The 27,791-nt window shown below is 39.3% G+C and overlaps 2 protein-coding genes across 2 annotated transcripts; both read right to left on the reverse strand.

Moving 5' to 3' along the window:
• Positions 1-6,113: 6,113 nt before the first annotated feature.
• LOC134643759 (uncharacterized) lies at positions 6,114-14,979 on the reverse strand. Its single transcript, XM_063496300.1, has 4 exons — positions 14,902-14,979; positions 7,155-7,472; positions 6,511-6,780; positions 6,114-6,313 (listed from the first exon to the last, which is right to left on the reverse strand). Exons 1-4 carry the CDS (start codon positions 14,957-14,959, stop codon positions 6,171-6,173), a joined length of 789 nt encoding a protein of 262 aa, XP_063352370.1. The 5' UTR covers positions 14,960-14,979; the 3' UTR covers positions 6,114-6,170.
• A 1,979-nt stretch (positions 14,980-16,958) lies between these two features.
• LOC134642727 (uncharacterized) lies at positions 16,959-26,267 on the reverse strand. The gene is made up of 13 exons (XM_063494678.1): positions 26,052-26,267; positions 25,406-25,714; positions 24,672-24,956; positions 24,450-24,563; positions 24,184-24,212; positions 23,949-23,990; positions 22,170-22,241; positions 21,879-21,951; positions 19,975-20,037; positions 18,869-19,147; positions 17,749-17,859; positions 17,639-17,667; positions 16,959-17,213 (listed from the first exon to the last, which is right to left on the reverse strand). The coding sequence occupies exons 1-13, from the start codon at positions 26,095-26,097 to the stop codon at positions 17,148-17,150; spliced, it is 1,518 nt and encodes a 505-aa protein (XP_063350748.1). The 5' UTR covers positions 26,098-26,267; the 3' UTR covers positions 16,959-17,147.
• Positions 26,268-27,791: the final 1,524 nt, after the last annotated feature.

The following is a 27,791-nucleotide window of genomic DNA, read 5'->3' on the forward strand; positions in this document are numbered from 1 at the left end:
ATTTTTTCCAAAAATTTGGAGTTTATTCCCAAAATGATCCATCATATTATTTTTCTTAATATAGCTCTAATATCACTTCATAGTTACTGAGATCTCAGAGGTATTACAGTTCTTTTTTTTAAAATGACTTTCCTTGTGGAGGTGGTTTTAAATGCAGATTAATCAGATTAATGTTGATATCTATCTAATATAGATATTACCTAACTAGCTAATATCTACTATATGTTAATTGTAAATTTAATATTTCACAGCGTAACGTAAAGATTTATCAAGGTAGCAATGTTACCTCACAGCAAGAAGATCCTGAGTTTAAATCTGCAGGCCAGATGGAACCTTTTTGTTTGGACTTAGTTCTCCATGTGCCTGTATGGGTTTCTTTATTTTTCATTTTCTCATTTTCTAGCTAAAGAACAAGAAAAGGGAAGCACAGTGACACTTCCTGTCAGTTTGGCAACTTGAGGAGCAAGATGAGCATACAAACAAGTTCACTTTTAAAATTGTGAATATAGAAAGAAGCTTCTTTGGTATGTCCATGTTGGTTATGTAATAAATTAATAGATACCGTATTTTTCAGTGTAGTCACATTGTGGTGGGATGGTTTTTGAATATCTGGAACACAAAGTGATTTACTGAATTGGTTAACAAATGTCATGATATGTGGCATTGTAAATGTTTGTCAATTATGTTATTATTTATGACACATTTCTGAAAATGTGAAAATTGTTTATTTTTTTCAGTCTAAGGTAGAAAAAACTGAAGTAACTATAGTAAAGGTTTTGCACTTGTACATCATATCATATGTAGACATACGTACCATTATGTAGATAAAAAGCCAGCTGTAGCTTTAAGTGCACTGGCTCAATTGATTTTACAGTGGGCTTGAGAGCTCATTACACTGAAAATGAAAACCAATCTTGATTTTGACAAATTTAACAACAACGTTTGTTAGAAAGCCTTTCTTCAAACTGACTTTCTTCTGATTGGCTGCCAACTAAGAATAAAACATTTGAGCAGCAGGTGGGTGAGGTTTGTGTGCAAAGAGTGAAAGATGTATGTCTGAGATGGCCATGTTAACTATATTCACTCTCACTGACATCATAAAGAAGCAAGAGTGGAAAAAGTGTCTGAAACTGAGCTTTTAGAGCTGTGAAGCCTCAGGGTTCAGCTATTAAGGGTGACTTGTATATACATGGAATTCATTATTTGAACCTTTGTCCGTGTTTAATGAGCAGCCTCCACTGTTACAGGATATATTTCATATAAAATACTGAAAAGAAATAAGAGGATGCTTTAAATTTAGCATTTGTTTGCCTTAAATTCCTCAAATCAATCCATGAAAACTCTTAAAAATGCAGAGAAAACAATAGCTTATTATGCATCACTTTATCATTCTGCAAGTTCAAATGTCAGAATGACTGTTTGGTTTAAATGTAGTACATTTATTGCACTGCTTTGTGCCTTCCTACAAATACTGTCCTTGTTTTACTGACCTTCTCTCACTTTGGCTCTCCTACTGTACTTAATGAAAACAGTAAAGATGACGACCAGAACCGGAATCACCATCCCAACACCGATGATGATGAAGCCCTTGTTAGGTGTGGAATCAGACAGAGGATTCATAGAAGCTTAACAAAACACATTTTAAATATATATTATTACATATTACATATTATTATTATTACTTATTATTACATATTACTTATATATATATATATGTATATATATATATATAGAGAGAGAGAGAGAGAGAGTGAGAGAGAAAAAGATAGATAGATAGATAGATAGATAGATAGATAGATAGATAGATAGATAGATAGATAGATAGATAGATAGATAGATAGATAGATAGATAGATAGATAGATAGATTTTAATGAGCTACTTGGTAATAAAGATTTTATATTAATATAATCAGACAGCATTTGTTTGATTAAAATGTTATCTTACTTTACTTTTGATTTTGTTATTATCTTACCTATAAAGACAGATGTGTAGTGACCTTCTATCATCACAGTCTTTTTGTTAAGAAACTGGCAGGTGTATCTTTTGTTATGGTCACTCTGATGCTTCACAGTCAGAAGAGAAACACATTTTGTCTGCCCATTGAGCAGGACACCTCTGTCAGGCAGTGCAAATCCTGTCTCATCCACCCAGCAGATACTCTTCTTTTCACAGGGTAAGGAAGAATAGTATCTAAACAGAGAGCACTCCAAAGTGATGTTTCCATCGTTCTGTGGGTCAGCATCTGATGGAGATCCTGAAACTGAGAGGATGTGACTGAATGAGAAGAGCCTAATATCTGTCTTACCCTTTGTTATTCTTTATTATCTTTTGTTATCCACATATTAACTGAGTGATTGTCCTGTAGAAACATTAGTTTTGCAGTTGTAATACCCGTGACATTGTTTCAGATGCAAATGTACACTTTTTACCACATGAATAAACAAGTAATGGCCAATCAGATTGCTCATCTCATCACATAGGCATACCATTTTAAATCCCTGCTGTCATCATCCCAAAAAAGCAACATATTCAGTTACATGAGACATCAGTTCACATGGATTGAAATGAAAGCTGCATCCCCCATAAAGCCTGAAGAGATGATGGTTGGTGATTAGTTCTTAGTGTGAAGTGTTATTTACAGAACTGGGTGTGAGAGAGGGATCTCTGTTTTTGAAAGTGTCCCACAGTTAATGAGATGTTATGAATGTGTACTCACTGGTCAAAATATGCAGATAGACACTTGTGCCCTGACCAGTGGTCCCTTCAGGCCGACAGAAGTATTTGCCAGCGTCCTCTGCAGTGATGTTGTTGATGCCCAGAGAGCAGTTACTCTGCAGACTCAGCCTGGCAGCTTGAGCTGATTGCTTCATGTTACTATTTTGAACCAGTATTTTAGTCTGAGATGAGTCTTTGTTGTAAAGCCAGTTAATCATGGCACATGTATCAGATAGACTGTCACAGGGTAGAGTGACACAATCTCCAGGTCTGTGATAGAGGTGGTACATTTGTCCACTGATCACTGCTACTCAGAAAAGCAGATTCAGAAGAAAAGACAACACAAATCATCATCATCATCATCATCATCAAACAAAATAATAACTAACATTTGCAGCAACATAGAGAAAATGTACGACATAGATGCCAAGAACATAAATTCCTGTAAGAAACATGTTCACAATTTTCAAATAAATCTAAGTCCTCAAAGTTAGTGTTTAAATCACTAAATGATTTGTTCAAAGTCACATTCCTAACCTAACTCATTTATAATTGCCAATTTTTTTCTTTCCAAACTTTTTAATTTTTTTTCAGAAAAAAAGACTATACCAAAAGCTTTTGCGAGGTTAGAGTGGCCTGTAAAGAATCCGTTCTTGATAAAGTAAAGTAAAAGAAGCTTTACCTTCAAACTGGAGCACAAAAATGAGAATCAGTTCCAGCAAAGCCATTCTGTGTCAGCACAGAAATGTTATGAGGCATTCCTTTGCTACCAGTCTGTCTAATGGTGCTAGTTCCTCTTTGACATCATCACATACCACCCATACTGTCATGAGACAGTTTGGGTTTCATCACATCCATGTCTATAAATAGACTCCACACAGTAAATTCAAATACACGTAAAAGGAACCTATAACAGGTTTTAGTAAAGAAAAAAATCCCATTTGATCTATTTGCTTATGATAATTTTAATAATTTTGGTATCAACCAAAAATCTATTTAGGGTTGTTTCCTACCTCAGTGTGGTAAAATATTGAAATAATGGTGAAGTAATTTTCATTCTCACATCTAATTAGTTTTTTTTTTTTAAAGATCAGGTGTTATGATTTGGAATTTAAGTGGAAAACTGTGGTTGTGGAAGTGTGGTGGAAAAAAAGAAAGGAAGTGGTCAAACTGAAGCTCAGATGTCGTCATGTAAGCGCGCTGGTCCCACAGCATATGTAAAACATGTCTGACTTATTCTGTCAAAGCATGGCATGAATAAATTTCTTTTAAAATCTTAAAACTTGCTTATATTTTTGGGTTGTTTTGTATCTTTTCAGTGACAGTCTGTTAAATAGAAACTGATGTATAATACACTAACTTTAGTCATTTTGTGACTTAACTGAAAAAGACAAAAATCTTTCATATCTTTTAAAACCTAATATAAGTTCTACTTGCAGTTGCCTGCAACCAAATGAGTTTATCTTTCTTTCTATATGTATTTAATTCTTTATTCCCACCAATTTTATGATTTTGTTTTTATTTTTTAGCAGAAAGGAGGGTTTGGTGTCTTTTTTAAATAAATAACAGCCTAGCTATTTCTTTAAATTGACTTGGCTCTTAAATAAAATCAGTATTTTTAATAAAGTCCGTATTTGTAATTCTGTCTTGATTAAGTCACCCATAGCTACAAAGGACACATCATTTAAGGTATTCTGTATTTAACTTCATAAACTTATTTCTTTTACAGCAATGCTGCCATTTAAAGTATTTATATAAGAAGCTACAAATACAGATACAAATACAAGTTTAGATCTTCACTTTTATCATTTAAGCAGTCTAAATAGGAAAGAATTGAAGAAACGAGTAATACAATATATAACGCAGGGTTTTTATTTTTCCAGATGTCTCACAAAATTAGGCTCAACCAACAATCCAGGGGAATTATTAAGAACTAATTTGTTCAAGTGATGACAAATATTAAAGCTTAAGAATCATAACTTGGCTTTATTGAGTACCGCTGTACTTTTCAGTGCTTTTATTTTACCAACCGCCTGTATGTTAAGCAAGGCAGCCCTAGCAGAAACTAATAAACAGCATATGTGGACCCCTTTGAAAACAAGATGTTACACTATAGTCTATAGCTTTAGCCACTAATAATAAACTAATAATTAAATGCAATCATAAATAAACCTGTAGAGCCGGAGCCACTGTCTTTTCATTTAAAAGAGAGATTTTCTTTCTCATTTTCACCAAGTGTTTAATTGTTGGGGTCTCTCTGTATTTCTAAATGTATAAATAGAATGTACCCTATACCCCTATATATAGAGTGTGTTTCCCTCTGTCCCTTGTCAGATTGTCTGTTTGTCATCCTGGTGTTTTCATTCAGCAGTTCCTCAGTATTACTCTTTACCCTCAAATATTTGCACTGTCGATAAAGGGGCTCTTCTATTTGTGCATGCTTCAGCCATCTTGAGTTCACACCCTATGAAATTGGATAAATATAAATGAGATCTTAATGTCTCTGTATTAGTGTTAAAAATTAATTGACTGAACTCCAGAGGAAATTATTCAGACATTACAAAAGAAAAAAAAAACCTAATGATGAAATCAGTATTGTGTTAAAGCTTATGTCATCGGGCTGCCTACAGTCTTCTATGAAAAGTGGGCGAAGACATTTGTTGCTGGATTTCTGTAAACAAGCTTTACATCAGAAAAGGTGATGACATTTCCTATTTCCTATGAATTAAAACGCAGAATTTCAGAGGAAGTTGTGAAGTTACTATTGCCCAATTACCATTTCAATAACACAAGGACCCAAAATTAGTCATAACATTGTAATTCCATAATTTGGTATCTTTTGTGCACAATGCTGCTACATTTTATTCAGCAAGAAGAACTGAAACTGCTGTAAACAAAAGCCCATATCCTTATCATTGTGACAGTCCAAAGGCAGGTAACAAAACCAGGGTGAATGACTGGATAATTTACCACAGATGGGGAAGAAATGTGGGGGATTATTAAAATGGAAATTCGTATATAGTGAAGCAAGGTCAGGTTTATTTGTCTTAGATGGGTGGGCAAAACCAAAAATCCAAGTCAGAAATAACAGGGACTGAGCGTAGTTATTATCTTTCTCTGCTAACCCAGGCTCTCAGGCCCTCAGGCTCTGTTCTCATACAAAAGAGCATTTCATAATTTCATTTTCTGACCAGGTGAGTGCAACTCAGTCCTCGTTCAGGGATTATCTGAGAAATATGATTATTAAATTAGAGACAAACAGTCTTTAATTTAACTCTGACACAAAGAGTAAAATGCTTATATTGACACAAAGATGTCGTTTGGTGTCCAAAGCTTACTTTGAAATAAGAACACGTGACATCAATTTCAAATCTTTTAAGTTGTTTTTAATTCACTCTTGTGTCTTCAAGTGGCTTTTTGCATCCTGAAAAGAGAGAGAGTACAGCAATTAGATTCAAATGTCAGATTGTTTATCAGTGCTCTTTAGGATCTCATCTCTGTCTCTGAGGACAAAAACAGTGATTGCAGTCATGAGGATCACTGCTCCAATGCGAAGAGTCCACATGATGTAGCTCACAGGAAGCTGATCTGTGTATTCTATGAAAAACAGTACAAGAAAAATGTCATGCTTTTGTAACTTTATTATTAAATTCTGATTAATGTTTAATGTTTCAAATTAATGTTTGAACATTTGGAAACTACAGTAAATTACTTCTACAAATAAAACCAAAGCTGTATTTATTGAAGTGCATAATTCAGATTATTTTGAAATTCATTTAAGCTTCTTATCATACCTATAGGTGTGTAGTGAGCTTCTATCTTCACACTGTTTGTCTTGATATACTGGCAGGTGTATGTTTTGTTGTGGGCCCTATGAGGTTTCACAGTCAAAAGAGAAACGCACATCGGTCCAATGTCCCTCGCACCACTGCCAAGCAGCACAGCTCCTGCTTCGTTGAACCAGACGATGCTGTTCTCGCCACACAGTTGGGAGTCAGGGTATTTGAAGAGAGTGCACGTTAATGTGATGTATCCATCCCAGTTTTGTGTCTGAGATGCTGAAACTGAGAGAAAACAGGTGATAAAAGAAATCTAAAACTCTGTAACAGGTCCTCAGAACTTTTCCCACATTTCAAACAAATTTCACTGGATTCACTGGTGAGATTTCACTTTTAAGCTGTTGTTTCAAAGGTCAGCATGAATCTGAAACCTTTTGAATGCCCAAACTAAAACTGTTATACGATGTTTAGTCAAATCTTTGCCACTTTCACAGTTTGTTAGTCTGCAGTTACTGCTTGCTGAATGTTCTGTGTTCGCAGTTAATTTATTAAGACAAAAATGTAGTGAACATAACTGTAGCGTTTGGGAGGAGAGTCAAAGTGAAGAGAAGGATGTGAGATTTGTCCAAGCTCAGAATCATTACAGTCTAAGTACTCACTGTTCAAAATATGCAGAGCCACAATTGTATCCTGGGCTGTAGTGTTCCCAGACCGACAGCAGTAAAGGCCAGCATCTTCAGCAACAATGTTCCTGATGCCCAGGGAGCAGTTACTGTACAGACTCAGTCTGGCTGCTTGAGCTGAGTTCTCCATAATAGCGCCATTCCAAACCATTTCTGTTGTCTCAGAGTTATCTCTGTTATAAAACCACGTAATGATGGAGCATGATGAGTTCAATGAGGATGTGTTATCACAGGGGAGAACGACATCATTTCCCGGTGTGTAATAAAGATCCATGTAGGTTTCACTGATGCATGCTGCAAAGAAATAAACATGTTTATTCTACTTTCTTTTTTCTTTGAATCCATGTATTTACCTATCAATCAATATCAAGAAACAGGAAACATAAATGTTCATTTTTTGCACACAGCCTATAAGACTAATAGGAACCTCTCATACTCATGCTAATTTAAACTTTCATATTTTTTTCATAATCATTTCTGTGATCATTTCTGTGATGTAGGTTATGTTCCTTCACTTATTTTTCTGACTTTTATTTGAAGGCTTAAGCTAGGGTGGCATGGTTTTGTGGTCATCAGCAATTGCTACATTTCAAATTATGTTATATTGCTAAATTATTTTCAGCCCCTGAAAATAAGGGGACCATGTATATAAAACCTGTATGATGTTGGTACATCTCATAGCAAGAAAGTCCTGGGTTTGAATCTGCTGGCCAGCTCAGGTATTTCTCTGTAGAATTTAAGAATTACAGCCATTTATAGATATGGTCCCCTTATTTTGAGTTAGCGAAAATAATTGAGCAAACTAACATAATTTGAAATATAGCAGTTGTTTTTAACATTTAAAAATTCTTTCCAGTCAATGGCTGTCTGAAGTCTAAAGCCCACGGACATCAACAAATGCAGTTTTTCCTCCTTTGAGATCCTCTGCTAGTCCAGCCTTCAGTTGCTGTTTGTTTGTGGGTCTCTCTGCATTCAGCTTTGTATTTTCTCTGTTCTAGGATGCCCTCTGGACCCAGTGGAGGTTGTGAGTGACAGGAGAATGCTGGCTAAGCTGTCATCCCTGCTGGACAACATCTCCCACCCCATGCATGAGACTGTGACAGCACTGAGCAGCTCCTTCAGTGGGAGACTGCGGCACCCACGGTGTGGGACGGAGAGATTTCGCAGGTCTTTCCTCCCCACTGCTGTCAGACTCCACAACAAAGACTTTAACTGATCATACACACACATCCACAAATGTGCAATAACACAAATGTGCAATAATCTTTCTGGCACCGTTGTATCTTTACTGAGTTGTATATAGCATTTGTATTCTATTTTTATCCTATTGTATATTTTATTCTATTTTATTCTACTGTATATAGTATTCTATTTTTATTCTATTCTGTACAGTTGTGTACTGTATTTATTCTTATTTTATTTTATTCTAATTGTCCTTCATAACTTTTGCACTGTCCACTTCCTGCTGTGACAAAACAAATTTCCCACGTGTGGGACTAATAAAGGTTATCTTATCTTATCTTATCTTATCTTATCTTATCTTATCTTATCTTATCTTATCTTATCTTATTTAATAATGGAAAAATATGCTCTGTTGGGTTGAGATCAGATGAGTGACTTGGCAAATGAATAATACTACTGTGGCAGGATGTGGTTTGCGGCTCAGCTGCAGGGGAGGGGTGGAGTAGTGCGTTCAATGGACAGTGCCAGGGAAGGCCTGCTGGCGCAGTTGATTTTCATCATCCTAACCACACCTTCCCTATTTCTAGTAGTTGCTGGGGCCTAGAGGAAGAGGCCCCAGCAACTGCTGGGGTTCTAGTAACGAGTGTTACAGTGGTGCCCAACTTCCTGGTGTGACATGTCAAACCCACAGGTACCGCAGCCAGTTCAGGTGGCCCAGATGATGGGCAGATGCAGGCAGCTGTGAATGGGAGGCAGCAAGAGGACCTGTAGGTCAAGACTGGGCGTGGACACTTCCACCAGGAATGTCCATTTATGGAAGCCAGCCAGGTGTTTGGTGTTGCTGAAGTCCCAACAGACTCCCTGGCTCAGGATGCACATACAGGGATCCAGTAAGGTCCCAAGGGGGTACACACCAGGCTATTGTTGACACGGGCTGTACACAGACCCTTGTCTAACAAACGCTGGTTCAGCCAGGGAGGTTGGAGGCCAAGTTGGTGGAAGTTAGATGTGTGACATACCCAAATATCCCATAGGGCCACTGCAATTTAAACATAAGGGCAAAACGCATAGCCTGTGCATCCCTTAATTCTGGGGACAGATAACCTACCTGTTGGGGCAATAACCTGCTGGGGCAGTGTGCGGGGATGCATGACCTTTAACAGTATGTAGCACCTGTGCTGCACTCAGCAGTGACACAGGCTCGTCTGACATTGGCTCTGGGGAGAGGAGACAGCAAGGCCCACCCCCCAGGATTTCACTCCACAGGAGTTTTCCTACTAGAATAATCTCGTGATGACACCCTGCACTCAGCCTTTGACCAATGGATAAAAATTGATGGTCACATGGTGCGCCCTGATGCAGCGCTGACCTACCAGCATTTTGTACTGATCAGAGATAGACTTCATAGAGTGAGTCATGACACTCCCAGTTGTTGGTTTCTAAAAGCCGCCAGAAAATGATATCTCCGTCGGCTCTAAAACTCCATGGCAAGGCATATGGGATATGAAAAAACTCAGGTGGACTGGCATGTCTACTGCATGTTTTACCATAATTTTGGGTTGGCGCGAGTAATGTACATAAGTTTAAGGATATAATGGTTTCATCTGTTGAAAGATTTTTTTTTCTGAACTGTGCATGCCCTTGAAGTTTTTACCATCTCTCTGACAGGTTTCTGTTTTTCTGCCTAATGATGTCCTCCATCACTTACAGTCTTCTATTTGGGCCTCATATTTAGAAATCCAGTGGAAAGCAACAGTTTGAATCAAATTAATATATATTATCTGTTTTATTTGTCATGAGATACAAAAGAAAGAAAAAAGTCTCCCCTGGCCATGAAACTACTTGCCAGTTAATTGTACAATTGCCTCTACAAAGCCTCTGAAAGTGTAAAACATCTATGATTTCTGAACAGTTAATGCACAATTTTTGTAAGATGCCTTTAAATTAAAGCCAAAAGTCAGCATTGCAATCACATCTTGATTGTTTGAATTAAAATCCACTGGTACTGATGTACAGAGCCAAAACTACAAAAATGTTGTCTGTCCATAAAGTTCTTAACTCTATATCATCCCTATCAAGACCTGTGAAAAGATCAGTGTTTTTCTAGTAGCTTCTATCCTGTCATTTGCAACTCTCAGACAACTGAAGATGTAAACATTATTCTAACAATGATATGCAGATTTCATTCTATAATTAATAATTACTAAACAACAGAAATAAACTTCTGGAATAACCCTGACATATTACAAAACAATAATATGATTAATTTTCCAGAATGGAGTTGTAAAGGAATTAAATTGGAATTAAATAAAGGAATTGGCAGTAGACATGCCAGTCCACCTGAGTTTTTTCATATCCCATATGCCTTGCTATGGAGTTTTAGAGCCGACGGAGATATCATTTTCTGGCGGCTTTTAGAAACCAACAACTGGGAGTGTCATGACTCATTCTATGAAGCAAACGCAGCAAAAGACTCATTGCCCCGAAATGCAGAACTGACCGCCACAGGAAATCCTTTGTACCGGTGGCAATAAGACTTTTTAACTCCTCCTCACTCTGTAGGTGATTTTTCCTGAGACTATTACCAATGTTATTCTGTTCCCTTCCAGACCGTGGAATATTACCCAAGAGTACTTATTGAATATTTGTTTCATCCCCCCATCATACGCTGCTACTCCCTTTTATTCTATTGCACAATACTTTGTCACTTTCTAGAATCGCCTGCACTGATAGTTAAGTTATTTATTCACCAGGATATAGCTATGTATATTACTTCGTTAGAGTTATCCGATACTATGTCTTGCACTATCCTACTGTATATTACTGTACACTACTATTCTTATTGTATATATTGTATATCTTATTTATCTGTTCCTCTGTCTCTCCTGCTGCTTTGAGCATGTACATGACAAAAGAATTTCCCTCGGGATAAATAAAGTTGTTCTTATCTTATCTAAAATATACAGAACACTTTCTAAAATAGATGAATCAATATCCCTTCCTATTACAAAGTGGGAAGCAGATTTATCAGTAAGCTTAGACCAAAACTTCTGGTCTCAGGTATGCTTAAAAACCTTTAAATTGATTAAAAATCCCAGTCTGCAATTAATACAATACAAAATACTACATAGAGTGCACTATACAGGTCATCGGATGTTCAAGATGGGCTTTACATCTTCCAACAACTGCTCACACTGTCAAGGCAATACACCAGACAATTACATCCACGCTGTCTGGTTCTGTCCACTAGTGCAGAAGTTTTGGCGTGAGATATGTGAAGGCTTATCAAAGTGTCTGAAATGTAAAATTCCAACCTCCCCTTTAGTATGCTTGTTGGGAAAATTGGATGATGTCACTACAGAAACTAATACAGTCCACATGGTTTTTACTGCCCTATGCATCGCCAAGAAAACGGTCCTCATGAACTGGAAAAATAAAAATAATCTTAATTCTAGCCAATATAGAAACCATCTAATAGATCACATTAGTCTCGATACAGCCTCTGCCACCACATTAGATCAATCCCTCTGGGCTCCTTTGATCGGCTCCATCACCTAGCGGGGGTGGGGGGTCGTGGTTTGGTCCCGCCTTAGCTATTGTGGTTGATGTGGAGGTTGGGACGGGCTTAGGGCGCCTGGAGAACCCCTAGAGACGTTATCCCTGGAGGGCTCAACCCGGGGGGTTGTGGCCATAACCTGGTTAGTGGCTCTGGTCGCTCTTAGAGGGTGTTCTCCTCATGGCTGCGTGCAGCGGGGCTGGGGGATGGTCTGTGCTGGCGGACATAGGTTACTGGCCTGGTAGCCTGGCTGCCCCTGAGTGGATCCAGGGCAGGCGTGGGGCTTGGGGTTCAGGGGTGCTTCGTCTCCATGCTGGGGCTCTGGCTGGGCCTTGGGGGCTTCGGTCCTCGTCGGTGTGTCGCCGAGGTTGTGGGCGGGTGGGTGCACGGGGGCTCAGCCCTGGCGCAGGGGGCCTCTGGTGCATCGGCCTAACTGGGGGGCTCTTCAACTGGCAGGGAGGTTGTTCCATCCTTGCAGAAGTCCACTCTGCAGGTGGGGGAGAGACATAGGAGAGGTGGAGAATAAACCTAACCTGGGTGTCTGTTGTCTTGTGTAGTCTGGGAGATGATTGAATGTTGGGGTGGGTACAGTTTCCTCTGCGGTGGGGTAGGGTGGGCTTCCCCGGGTCCTGTGGGGCTTGGCGGTGCTGCTGCCGTAGGCCCCGGTCTGGATGGGCCTGGGCTCCCTTGCCTTGGTGGGTACCAGAGGACGGGGGTGCCTACTGGGGTCAGCGGGGGAGCTGGCCCTAAGGAGGGGCATCTTGCCCCTCCCTTCTTTTCCTCCCCATCCCCGGCTGCCTCCCTCTTCCCGCTCCACCTCACCCACCCACACAGGTAGGGCCTTGGGGTGCGGGTGTGTCACCAGGGTGCAGGGGAGGCATTCCCCCCCCCTCTGTCCCCTTCTGGCCACCTGTGCCTCAATTTTATTCCACAACTTAGACATCCACATTATTCACACTCTCATAACACACACATATATATAGGGCCTTGAGGGTGACCACGTTAACGGCGTCCAGTGGACGGTCTGTGTATTCAACCCTACCTCTGGCGCCGGTGCCCACCCCTCAATTTTAAATCCATGTAGACATTGAGGGTTCTCGGGAGGGGCCGTGCTAACACCTGCTGCATCTCTGGCAGCAGCACCATGCCCTCCCTTGTTTTAAATGCACTTTAGAACAACACGCAGCAACACTACACATGAGCGGGAGGAGGGAGGTATGGGGTCTTCACACACCCCCGTTCTCTACTAGCCATCGGGGCAGGGGGCTGGGAGGAGGTGTTGGCTGTCCGATTGGCCTCCCTGCTGCTGCGGAGCCTGGGGCGGTCTGCTTGCCTCCACCCCGGGGGAAAGGGTCACATCTCTTGGGTCTGGGTGCCGTTTCCCCCATCTGGGGGCGAGGGTACCTGGACCCGGGGTATAGAGTATGTTTGGGGAGTGTGATTGTGTGTACATGTCCATGTATGTCTATCCCTACGTTGGGTGAGTGCTGAGTGTTTGTATATGTGTGCATGAGGGTGGGAAAGCATGTTTGTGTCTGTGTGTGCCTGTTTGTCTGTGTCTATATGTCAGGTCGGGTCTTAGACTCCACCTCCCTGGGAACACCCAGGCCCTCCAAAGTGTGGAGGTCTATCTCCCCTCACCACACTCCCTGCCGGTAACTGATGCCCTCAGGGGTTGGTGCATTGGTGGTTCTTGGTGTCCGGGGCTGGGCGCTCAGGTATGCACCAGCTCACTCCCGGTGGCTACTTGGCGGGGCCTGGTGCCTGTCGCTCGGTCAGGCCTCTTCCGGGGCAAAGGGGGCCCTCGGGCCTCCGGCCTCGGGGCCTGCGGCTCGGTTCACTCTGGCACAGCTGGCTGCCGGCAGAGCCGGCGGGCACGCCAGTGCAGCCCCTTCTGGCTTCTGCTCCGTGGCTACTGGGTGACCCCTCGTCTGGGGATCTCCTCAGCCCTTCCCAGGAGGGTGGCACGGATGCCCCTCCAGTGGTCCTCCTTGGGCTCTCGCACTCTGGGGTCCCTGGATGTCTGGAGCCTGGATCTCCTCCATGCCTGCTTCATGCCCTGGGAGACGGGGCTATGGCCCTCCACACCCTCTAGCAGACCGTTATATGGAGAAACCTTTTGTATACAAGCGCGCTGATCCACACAGGTGTGCACACGGGTGTTCACTGTTCGTAGACATAAACTACACCTTTCTTAGCTGCTACTTCAAAGCACATTGTGCGCTGTCGGTCCTGCGTGCTGCACAACAACATTCAATATTTAGTATTTACTGCTGTTCACGCTTAGCTAGATTAACGTGATGGTGTTGTGTTTAGTATGTTGCTTTGTGTTTTTTTTTTTGCTTGTTTTCTCTTCTTTTTCTCTCAACAGGTGATCCAGGAGATTTTTTTTTCTTTGTCTTTGTAAGTGCCCTTTCTCACTGTCCCTTTTCCCTTCTGTTTTTCTTTTCCTTCCTCTCTTTCTTTCTCCCTTTCCTATCCCCCAGTCATGTCTGTCCCATCTGTAACAACTGAAAATAAAATAAATAATAACAACAAAGGTTGATCAAATGGACCAATACGGCAATGCCATGATGATCCATTTGGCAAAATAAATCCATTTGGTATCCTTGTTGGTCTTCAGACAACAATTCTGACGGCTAAAGAACCAAATGGGACAGACAGAAAAAAAAAAAGAAAGAAAGAAATAAACAGTAATAAACAAGAGAAATGTGCTGTATATTCAACTAGAATGAACACTTAATTGATTGCTATGTGCATAGTAAGATATAGAAGCGCTGGATCATAACCTTTTCAGTTTTCTGTTGCGGTTAAAGTCAATGTAATTTATCAAATTAAGGTCCAAAATCTAAGAATACAAAGATGTTGTCATTTTGTGTTAGAAATTGATGATAATTTTCCTCATGGCTACAACAATTTAAATGTTCATATTTCATAGCAACATAGTCAAGCACAAAAGTAAGAAAAGAAAATCTGAGTAATTACCTTCAAACTGAAGCATAAAAATCAGGATTGTTAACAGTGAAGAAATGTGTTGTTGCATCTCTCTCTACAGGCTCAAATTAGGTTCTCTGGCACAGAAGAACAGAAGTGATAACATTTCCTGTTCCTGGTTTCAGAGAAAAACTTGCGAAATAGTCCCATTCCTCACCCAATGTATCTGCACAGTTTGACAGGGTATGTATGAATCTGAATGTGGGTCACAGTCCCTGGCATTGGGCACTTTTTTTGTTTGATTTTACTGCTGTTCTTGTGCTCTACATTCATTAATTTTTTTGTTTGAGTTTTGAATTCCCATTTTGATTTTGTTATTTTTGTAATAGAGTAATTTCTAATGATTCTGTTGAGTCTTTGTCTGTTTTACTGTCCATGTTTTACTCTTCCTGCTCTCTGCCTCATCTTTCTCTGTTCTGTAAAATTAGCTTTGTGTCTCTTTCTTGGCACTCATACTGCTTTTTACTGCAAGCCACCAATTCAAATAGGCCTTCAAGCACTTTTTCTAGCAGTCACACACACTCACGGCTACATCCAGGACAATTAGGAGATCAAACCTAGTCAAGAGCTGATGGAACCTGGGCTTGAACTACTAATCTTAGAGATCTCTAATTGTTAGAGAACAGGTTCTACTGCCTGAAATCAACAGGTATGTGTGGCGGAGGTGTGATCGCTGGCTAAGCTGCAGGGGAGGAGTGGGGCAGTTAAGCTCAAGTGGGTGGTGCCAAGGAGGCTGGAGGGACAGGTGGCGATGATTTGCCTAACAAGGTTTCTCCCTTTTTATATAGTGAAGCCAGAGGCCAGAGGGAGGAGTGTTCGCAGATGACTAACTCAAAAGTTGGTGAACAGTGTGCCGAAACATAAAGCCACATGTGTGTTGCTTCAATAAACACTCCTCAAGTGAACAGCATCACAGTGTGTCGGGTCAATCTTTACAGTATGATGTCATTACCTACTGACCAATCAGTTATCTGGAAAACAATGTGACCATTCCTGTGAGTACTAGAGTTTGGGGTGGGGGGTTGATGGTATTATAATATCTTTTGTAGCTATTTTATGTATTCACACAGGGATATGATCGTTTATTAAATAAATAAAAAAATAATCTGTGAATACTACAAAAATGAGGGCTCATCTCCTGCACTAACATCTTGAGATAACATCAGCAGAGCAAACTTATATTAAATTGGCTCAACCAAAAAAGCATCCAACACTGGACACACTTAGACAAAGCTACCTCTAAATGCAGAGCATGCCGATGGTAAAAGTGGGATAGCAACCTCCTTATCCATGGGGGTCAAGGAAATGTGATTCAGAAGGAGGTACATTTTTGGATTATTCAATCCTATCTTTAGGGTTTTTTCTCATTTGCGCAGCTTTATTTCAATTGCTAAAATACATCTGGAGGACAAAGAAGACTGGAGGCTTGCCAGAAAAGCTGTGTTCAATGATGGAGAGGTGCACCCAAGTGTTTTTGCTTTCAGCATATAGCATATTGATTAATGATCTTTGATCAGTGGTTGTTGATCAATGGTCATGACAATTTGCATATTAATGATCAAGGAACTGACCTCACAGCCCATTGTTCATTTCGTTGGCTGGTTTCAGTTATTGTCCAAATGCACTGTTTATAAGGTCTCAGCTGAGAGTGATGAGTGGCGAAACGTTTCTCCCATTGAAAAGGCTACGTCCAGGTGAACAGAATCAACCTTTTGAGATTCAGCATTTAGAGTTTCCAAAAGAAGAATGTGAGGCAGCGCTTTTAGCTGTTGGCCTCTTCTCCTGTGCTGCCAGTTGGGATTTCAGAAGTCAGACGCCATCGCTGCTTTAGGATTAGACTCCTAATTTTCATTTTTGATAAATCTCATAGGGATGGTTCAGATGACTCTGAATTATCCTTTAGTTATGCTGCTACAGGCTGAGGCTGCTAATGCACTGCGCATTTCTTCTCCATTCACAGTTTTCAGCTTTATTTATCTTCAGGAATCAAAAGTTATATAAGCAAGAAGCAGCATAACTTCATTCAGGATCACTCCATTACTGCAGTTTCAGTAGGTAGAAAGTAAGAATTGACCAAAAAAGACTAAACCTGGTTACAAGTCTATTTTTTTAGTTGGATGGTGTACATTACATTATTGTTAATATACAAAAGAGTTAAAGAGAATCTAAGTAGTTGCAAAGGGATTAAGAAAATGTTGAGCTGAAGTATGTGCTCTGAAGTTCATTGCAGTTCAGGGTCAGCCAGACTTTGTCACATTTTCATAGATCACTGTGCCATCATCGCAGTCACCAACATAACGAACCTGTAAAAAGCACACAAGCAGATGTTCAAGGGAAACTCGGGTGGCCACTGAAGTAATAACTTGAGGGTTCATTATACTTCACATAATTGTCACCAAGGATCTGGCAGGTTAAAGACTAAAGTCCTGTCTAACTGTTTAGGACATTTATGTTTTCACGTGCATCTTTATCAGGTAAGTCCTAGAAAATTCAGTACTGCCATGCAGGTGTGAAAACAGCTTTATATTAATGGCAACTTACGGTGAACCAACTTTCTCATCATCTGTCTTACAAGCTATTTTAGTACCTCCTAGGTTTCAAACTACCCAGTTCACACTGACAAATTGTGTATACATGGAATCTGCCTATCAGAGCCACTTACTGTGCACTGTTTATTGAAAAAAATCCTACATATTTAATATTTAAAACAAGATCTTTTTAAACTCACGTTGCTCTCTTCAAGAAGCTTTTTGTTTCCTGAAAAAAAGAGAGCAGCAATTTAATTCAAAGTATACTTTCAGTAATTATAGTTATTATGTATAATCTGAATTGGCTCACCTCTGTATCTGATGACTAAAATAGTGATGACAATCATTAGGATCAGTGCTGCCATGCGAAGATGCCACATGGCATAGCTCAGCGGAGACTGCTCCATGGACTCTCTGAAGTCTGCACAAAGCACATGGTTCACAGTATTTCTTCATGCATTTCAGCATTTGAATATTTGGAAACTAAAGTAGGACTCAAAGTTATTTTTACAAAATGCAGCACTGTGGAATAAATGAGGGGATTTCCCTAAACATTGGGTTGGGGTTTTTTTTTCTATATAAGTTATTGTATGCCTTTATTTTCTGTGAGAGTGGAGACTACACTGTAGTCCAGGGGTACATTATAATAGTCAATTTTTCTTGAATGTTCCTAACTGGAATGTGATTATTAGAGCTATTCTATCAATCTGTTTTCTTATCCAAGTCATCATTGTGGAGGGGTTTGAGCCTATCCTAGCTGCCATAGGGTGAGAGACGGGGTTCATCCTGGACAGGTTAAAAGCTATTTGAATTCTTGAAGTCTTAAATGCTTTCTTTATCACCTCCTTTAGCAAGGGATTCAGGGGACGTTACAAATCGTTTGAAAATTAGGACACCCAGGAAGGTAAAAAGAAGAGCGTTGTAGAGTTCAGAAGCAGCTGCTTTGAAACCTTGGTTTCAGTTGTGGACCAAAACACTACTACTGTTTTAACCTGGTCTGGCTTCTATTGTCTTTTTTTCTTTTTCTTTGAATCACAATTTTAGGTGGTGGCCAACCTGATGGAATCAGTAGGCTTGGGTGGGAAAAGACTGACAGTTACACTCCCAGGTCGGAGCATGGAGCCCACTACCACAAGACCTATGACAACCCTGAGTGTGGTGTCCTTGAGCCCTGAACTGGCCAGAATCACATTTCCAACCCACAAGTTACCATGGTGGTTTTCCACCATGGTAACTTGTGGGTTGTCTTTTCAAATCATAGGCAATTTGCCTTTTTAAAAATGTATTTATAGCAGCGACTTGCACATCTTAGGTAGAATTAACCAGCTTATTTATTCTCCCTAGAGGTGTGTAATGAGCTATGGAATCTGTGGACTCTGTTCATCAGTGTTTAATGGGTAAAAATCATCTAATCGTTATATATAACCTACCTATGAAGACAGGTGTGTAGTGAGCTTCCATCTTCACATTGTTTTCCTCAACAATCTGGCAGGTGTATCGTTTGTTGTGGTCACTGTGAAGCTTCACAGTTAAAAGTGAAATGCATGTGCGTCCAGTGTATCTGACTTTATCAAGCACCACAGTTCCTGTGTCATCCACCCAGCGGATGCTTATCTCGTCACAAGGGAGGCTACTGAGTCTGAACAAAGAGCACTTTAATGTGATGTTTCCATTCATCTGTAGGTCAGGGTTTGATGGAGATGCTGAAACTGAAAATGAGTGACGACAGTTACCTCAGCATTAAGAAAAAAGTGGAATGTGAATTAAAATGCAAGTTCTGTAATTTCTTCTTATTGTCACAGGTTTACTGAGTGATTGTCCTGTAGAAAAAGTACTTTTACACATTTAATATATGTAACTTTCATCCAGATGTTACTGTAAAATTTTGCTCCTCTTATCGCAAAGGCATATCGAGTTAAAGCTCAGACTTGACCAAAATGGATTCATTCAGTTACACCAAATATGCCTAATGATGGATTAAAATCAAGGCTGGATCCCTCACAGAGCCTGTGGGGATGATGGATGTTTAATCCTTAGTGTGGAGTGTCATCCACAAATTTGGTTTTGAGGGAAAGGGCCTCAGAGATTTTTAAAAAAAAAAAAAGGATATTAATGACCATGATACTCTGCAAAGACCCAAATCATTTATGTCCAAGTACTCAAAAGTAGTACTAGTAGTACTAGTCAAAATATTTAGATAGACAGTGGTCCCCTCAGGCCGACAGTTGTAAACACCAGCATCCTCAGTAGTGATGTTGTTGATGCACAGAGAGCAGTCACTGTGAAGACTTAGTCTGGCAGCTTGGGTTGAGTTCTTAACATCTCCATGATAAACCACCTGTATTGTCTGAGATGGCTCTCTGTTGTAAAACCAGGTAACCATGGAGCACGTATCAGGCGCATTGTCACAGGGCAAAATGACATAATTTCCTGGTCTATGATAGAGATAGTATGGTTCACCACTGATTCCTGCTGCAAAGGAAAGGAAAGTTTCTGTGATGAATAACACGCATCATCCATCCTCTTCCCCGCTCACCCATCCTTTTCAGGGTGGCAGGAGCCCATCCCAGCTGTCTTAGGGTGAGAGGCAGGGTACACCCTGGAGAGGTCACCATCAGGGTTAACACAGAGAGACAGACAACCATTCACACCTATGGGCAATTTAAAGTGACCAGTTAACCTAACTGCATGTCTATGGACTGTGGGAGGAAGCCAGAGTATTCAAACTCCACACAGAAAGACCCCAGCCTGATGCTGGAATTGAACTCAGGACCTTCTTGCTGTGAGGCAACAATGCAAATGTGTCAATAGAAAACTGTAGTCAGTATAATCTTTTAATTTTATAAGTTTGCATATGATAGAATACTGCATGATGACCTCTTTATAACTCAGACTGTTTTTGATTCACTATGACCCGTTATCATGCAGGGAAGGAGCAGTACCTGCTAGATAAGAGCTTAATAAGCAGTTTCACTTTGTACCAGGTAGAGGAGCCTCTCCTGGCACGCACACACACACACACATATCCGCACATGCTCACGCATCAACATTCCACTGAACAAACGTATTCACTGTTGTATTGCTTTGTATATAAATAAAGACCAGAGCGGTTACAGAGCGCGGATCGCAGGGCCCCCACTCTGGTGTGGGCGTTCTGTGATCGCCCTTGCAAGTGAAAACCACAGCGTCTGTGTGTGTTTCTACCTTTAGACTCTTAGCTGAAGAAGTGTCTTTAGAATAAATCTCTTGACAAAATGCAACTAAACAAATAATGAATGTAGACCTTAACATTTGCAACATGCATACATCTAGTGCATGAGTTCTTATATGAATAACTTTCAATGATATCTAACTTTACTGTACATCTCATGTCATGGTATTGCAGGATACCCAAATGCAGACCCACGGTGACAAACTGAAGAAACATAAAACAACTATAATTTTTGACCTAGCATCATGAAAAAAAAGCAGATTTACCTTCAAACTGAAGCACAAAAACCAGAAATAATTTCCAAAGAGCCATTCTGCACCATTCTCTGTCAGCAGGCACACATTGTGAGGTATTTCTCTATCTTTATGTTGCTGCTGTTTTGTCTTTGAGCCCATCACACACCACCCATTCTGTCATGAGTTTGGATTTCTTCACATCCCTGTCTGCAAATAGACTGCACGCAAGTGCTTTAAATGAAAGACACTTGTAACAGGCTTTACAAAAAACTTCCATTTGATTTATTTGCTCTGACAGTCTTCCAAAATTAAAATATACATCAGTATCATTTACCCAGCCGAGTACTGTGTTGTGGTTCAGTTGTGAGGAACTGTTGCTAGTGCGAAGTTTTTCTTTGCACAGTTTGTTATTTCTGTTTCCTTTGTTTACTGCCATTTTGGGACTGCCATCTCCCCTTTTTCTTTTTCCTATATATTTTTATCAGCACCTTAAGCTTAACCTAAAAATAAAATCAGTTGTTTTGAATCTGGACTGACCGACTACACACTGTGGATGCTGAGGAGGACTACCCGAGTAAAGACGGAGAGGGAATTAATTTAAACAAGAACTAAGAACTAGAACTTAAGTGACAGAGGCATTCTACACTGAACATCAGAATCTCAATATTCTGCAAAAATCAAGAACAAGTCAACCAAGCTCAAATACCCAGGACCATGAGGAGAACAATTTAATTTATGGATGACTTAAACTAAAAAATTAAATAACATGTCAAAAACACTCACACACACACAATTATACAAAAAACTTTTTACTTCTTTAGTTGGATGTATTTTACGGTAATGCTGCCATATTTCATGTTTGTATGTATTTGAAGCTGATAAAGATGTAGGGTTATGTTTATCTCTGACAACAGCAAGCTTAAATAGAAGCAGTGGCATTATGAGAAGTTTTATTTCCTCTGATTTATTTTTGGTAAGTTTAGCTGATGTTACTGTAGAAGCCGCTGGGGTCACTTTCTACCTTTGTCTTCACTGCAGAATAAGTCACCGCTTCCTCCTTTTTAACCTGTATAACAGAAAATTAAAGGCTTTAAATAATTCAGACCATAACAAACAGTGGAGAGTAGATTTTTCTTTTTTTGTTTCTCAAAAAATTCACTGGTTCAAATCAAATGGGTTAATGAATAAAATATGAATCTACAACTGTTATATAGCCCAAAGGTAATTTTAAAATGGAATATAAGTTAAAAAAACAAAACAAAACAAAAAAAAAACAATAGTTACAGTTTTCCTCAGTGAGGCATTTTGATCAGTGTGGTCAATAGTAGCATAGGTGATGCTGCTCTCTGGCTCATCCTGAAAGCAAGCACAGTGGTTCACAAAGCAAAAACATGAATGAAAACTACTTTAGGTTCTATTTCAGACACATGATGATCAAACATAGTCTCAAAAACTAAATGTTAACTTTCAAATAAAGACTTGATTTTGGCTTTACTCTTATTTTAGTAAAATTCTGTATGAAAGGGTCAAACTAACCAAAAACCCTTTTAAAACGTCCACTAAAACCAGTGAAGTCAGAGAACAGGAATTACAAGCAGGCTGAGGTTATTATGCCATTGTGCCAAAAAAAAGTAATTGTTGTTCCTCAGTTGCTCATTGCGTCTCAAACCAGCTTTAAACTGCTGTAAAGTGCACCTGTCCACTTAGTCACAGGTATGTATTTTTCCCCCTCTCTATCCATACAGACTTTAAATAACAGATGGATGTAGTGTCCTGGTTTTAATAATTTAATATAATGAAGTTCCCCCTGAAACTTTTCAAATTTGATTGTGCATCAATGTAAACTGATCAGTGGTAGAGATGTTCAAAGCAGCCGGTATTTGTATCTGTAGTTGTATTTGTTGAGGGTGGAAAAGTATTTGTATTTGTATTTGAGTAAAATTCCAAATAGGCGTAACACTTCTAATTAACGTTATAGTGTAATATTCTTTAATTATATCCATTATAATAATTATGGATATGCAATATTAGTTGATGTTTTTCCATAACTACAGCAATGAACATGTAACAAGGAACGTCACTGAAAATAAAATAACATAACAGCCATTGCCTCATCCATGGTTAAACCAACAACTAATAAAATACCATTGTGAACATTATGAACCCCACCACCACCCGTCCTTGTTGGAGGACACTGAACAGACAGCGAAACTGATCTGCAGGGGCAGAACATGGCTGTGAAGATGAATTGGTGCTTGGGGGGGTTGGCAGACAGTACCAAGAGAGGAAGCTTTAAATGCATGTGATTATGCATAGCAGATGTTGACAGATGTTTGATATATCTGCCTCTGTTGATTTGACTTTTGCACACATTATATATCGCTTTGGTTTCACCTACAGTACTGACTGTAAAATGTTTCCACAAATGCATAAAATTCGACACAACTACACAAGCATTGTTTTAACCGAACGTTAACGTTACTCTGTCAACAGCCCATTTGTAAATTACCGAGCTAACAGAGCTACGTAACCAGAACGAACATGAGAGACTCGACTGCAGTCGTCAGTAATGCAGCGTGATGGAATAATCTCCTGATCTTCGCGAAAGTTATAAACTGCCTCCGGAACCCAGTTAAGGTACAAAAAAATCTATTCAACAAAAATAGTGATGCAGTTCAGCCTTTTTTTGCTCAGCCGAGCCGTCTCTGTTGCTGTGTGGAGCAGCCCGTGTCATTCACCTCTTTCACACATCACTCACTCATCCAGTCATGCACAGCGGTCTCATAAGGAAACTCAGCTTTTTGATATAAAGTTTTTCTTGTTCCCGAATACAAATATTTTTTTAAAGTATTTGTTCGAAATAAGTATTCGTAAAAAAAAAAACCACGTTATTTGTGCCTCTCCGGATACCGTATTCGGGTTCAACATACACAGTAATCTGATGAATCCAGGTTTAACTGGAATACTTTAGACAGCAAATTAAGCCAATGAATTATATAAATAATAATTTAATTTATTACTATGTTCATTACTATATTTATTATAGATACATGAACTATTTACCGAGATCAACTGGCCCAAGACTCCTTGAAGTATTTCCTCATTCTAAACAAGAAAAGGGAAGAACACATTGTCATCATATACTGTGGCACAGTCAGCATGTTGCAATTTTCCGAGTGATCAGTGGCAATAATGTGCAAGAAACAAGTTCATCTGTAAAGGTTCTATTAATATTAAACAAAGGTATTTCTGTTATATGTGAAAACATATCATATATAGTGTGTATCAATATACTTACATGTTTGGGTCGGGTGGGTGTTTGAATGTCTGGAAGAAAAAGCTTCTTCAATCAATTTTCCAGTGCAAAGTATATTAGACTGAAGAAACCGCAGTGAAAATGTAGCATTTTCACAAGTTAACATTAAGCTGCAATTATTGCAGATTGCTCAAAATGGGATAGCGCTCTTGTAATAATATAATAATAGTAATAATAATATTAGATGAAGTACATGATAAGTAGATGACCCAAGAATGACCAAATTTATATGTACTATAATTACTAACCCTCTGTCACTTTAGCATGCCTCCTGTATTTGATGAAAACAGCAGCGATGATGGCAACCACCAGCATCAGCATCACAGCACCAATGATGATGAAAGCCTTGTTCGGGGTGGAATCTGTCAGAATCAAAAGTCATTAAAAAGTATGTAATTCACTTAAAAAAAGTGACTCACTATTATATCACATCTTATCTTAATTTACTTTTCCTATTGATGTTATCCTACCTATGAGGACAGGTGTGTAGTGAGCTTCTATCTTTACAGTATTGTTATCTTCAAACTGGCAGGTGTATCTTTTCTTGTTGCCACTCTGAAGCTTCACAGTCAGAAGAGAAACACACGTGCGTCCAGTGTTCTTGACACCTCTGTCCAAAAGCACACTTCCTGTCTCATCCACCCAACGCATACTGTTTTGTTCACAAGGAGAGATAGTATAGTATCTAAACAGAGAGCACTCTAACGTGACGTTTCCATCCTCCATTGGATCAGCGTCTGATGGAAATGCTGAAACTGAGGAGAGAACATGAGTGACAACAGTTATGCAAGTTTAAAACATCTGGATCATCTTCCTAAATGTGAGAAACCTTATGAGACATTCCAAATAAGTTCTATTTTTCTCCTGGTATTTTAATAGCTTAAATAAGTGATTATCTAATAGTAGTTTTACTAATTTAGAAAATAAAATTTGAAATGAATACATAAGCAATGGCCAGATTTACTGCTCTCATCCAATGAAAATAAAACTCTTTTCATTTAAAGACCTGTCTCCATGTTTCAACACGAGAATTTTAATTCCCCAAGAAGGTGATACATTCAATTACATGACACGTGTAGAGGGAAATCAATGCTGTATCCCTCATAATAGTAATTGTGGGGATGATGGGCATGTTTAATGCTTAATGTACGGTGTAATTCACAGATATGGATATATGGAAGTCCATGGAAGTCTAAATACTCACTGGTCAAAATATTTAGGTACACAGTTGTGTCCTGATCAGCGGTCCCCTCAGGCCGACAGAAGTATTGACCAGCATCCTCTGCAGTGATGTTGTTAATACTCAGCGAGCAGTTACTGTGCAGACTCAGTCTGGCAGCTTGAGCTGAGTTCTTCTCAACAATTCCATTATGAACCATATTTATTGTCTGAGACTCGTGTTTGCTGTAAGCCCAGATAACCATGGAGCATGTATCAGGCACATTATCACAGGGCATAATGACATCATTTCCAGGTGTTAGATACAAGACGTGTTTGGTTTCACTGAGCCCCACTGCAAGGAAAAGAGCACATTCTGAAAAATGTCTATTTAACATACATGGTCATCTAAAAAAAAAAAAAAAGAATGTGCAAGTGAGTGCAAGAGGTTTGTTTTCTTCCCCCCCATGCCCCCACCCCATGTCCAAAGATTTCTTTGTATGATACAGAAATGGCTTTGGATTTGTTAGAAGATCACAAATCAAGTTTAAATTTGTTTCCAAACTGAACTCACGCTCATGCCACAATTCTGTCTTCCCAAATGTTGACTAATTTTAACAAGTAACAAAAACCTTGTGTGAAGCTATCAAAGTGGTTATCAAAGTAAGCAATAAAAATAAAGGAAGCTTTACCTTCACACTGAAGCACAAGAATTAGAAGAAATGTAAGCAGGACCATTCTGTGCCGTTCTGTCAGCACGCAAACGTTATGAGGCTTTTCTCTGCTGCTGGTCTGTCTGATGCTTCTGTTTCCTCTTTGACATCATCACAAACCACCAACATTATTTTAAAAGAACTTGGATTATGTCACATCCCTGCCTGCAAACACAGCATAAATTATTTTTTACCTTAATTTGATGGATGAAAACCGTACTGGTTTGGCCTTAGAGTGGAATAATGTCGAAATAAAAAGTGTTGCAATTTATTAATGTCAAAAAGAGGAAGTGTGATGACTAGGAACTAAAATGCAGATTCAGCAGAATATAGAAATGACATGATTCAGCTGCTGGTAGCAACAAAAAGCTGTTTGGGGTTTTTTTTTGTTGGTTTTTTTTTTGGGGGGGGGGGGGGGGGGGGGGGGGTGTCCCGGTTTTACTATACTTGTGGGGACCAGCAGTGACTTGTGAGGACAAAAGTGCCTGTCCTCACGAGTGTGAAGGCGTTTTTGAGACTTCAAATGTGGTTTTAGTGTCAGGGTTTCAATTAGGTAATGGTTAGGTTTAAGCTAAGGGCTAGGGTTAGGCATTCATTTTAGATGGTTAGCGTTAGGGTAAGTGGCTAGGGAAAGCATTATGTCAATTAGATGTCCTCACTAAGATATCAATATGGGAATGTGTGTGTGTCTTAAAAGTAAAGTCGAAAGTATTTAACAGTAGTCTTAAATATTATAAAAACATAATGAGTACTGCTATGCCCAAGATCACAGATACAGCGACGGTTTGGCTAAAACAAAACAATTTGTGATGCAGGTGTGTCAAAAGTCATATTTTTATCACATCAATTTAAAATGAGGCTTAAATAACTGTTACCTTGACACCTTCTGAGAGGGACAGTTTAGATTCACAGAATGAGACAGGAACTTTGGCTTTCAGCTTCACTTATCTTCAGGAGTCAAAAGTTCTGACCTTCTTTGTTCCAAGAAGCACTTCAGAACTCATAGAATGAGGGAGGAAGTGTAGCTTTGAAAAAAACTAAACAGGATTTCACGAGGTTCATTTTTGTAATACAAGTTTTATAGTTTTGTCAGTATTTGAATGATTTAAAGACATTTCATGAAATTAAAAAATTACTGTACAAAACCAATACAACAAAATTTACTGTGAAAAGATGATTGCATATTAAAATGTGTTTTTAATATTAGTCTAGACACAGATTTTAAAATTTGTTCTTCCTTTTAACAGTACATAGAGGACATATGGAATGAAAAAAACAGGTCTACTATAATGCTAAATCTTATTTTATTTTATAGTGTTGGGTATTTTTTGGGCTTTGTTTTGTGTTAAATCAGGTCACAATCCTGTGAACTCTGAACATTTGAAGTTCTTTTTTTTTGAGCGATTAAGCTCAAATCTACTTAATATAGCTATTATTTGAATTGTCTCACTTGACAAGAACACTGATTACAATCTTACACTAAGTCCTTCAAAGTGAAGAGCCCCCATGTCATGATTACAGGAGACTGATCGCTGCACTACAAACATTTTTTTTCACACATCTCATTTATTTGTACTATTGTAGCCAATAAAGCATTTGGAGACTAGAGTAAAACTCCACACTGAATTTGCATATCTTAGGTTAATTAATTTTTTAAAATAATCCTGGCCATGATGACATGTGGGTAGCAAGATTCTATCTTCCCATTGTTTTTCCTCA

Source organism: Pelmatolapia mariae, linkage group LG15 (assembly GCF_036321145.2).
Source record: "Pelmatolapia mariae isolate MD_Pm_ZW linkage group LG15, Pm_UMD_F_2, whole genome shotgun sequence".
NCBI lineage: Eukaryota > Metazoa > Chordata > Actinopteri > Cichliformes > Cichlidae > Pelmatolapia > Pelmatolapia mariae.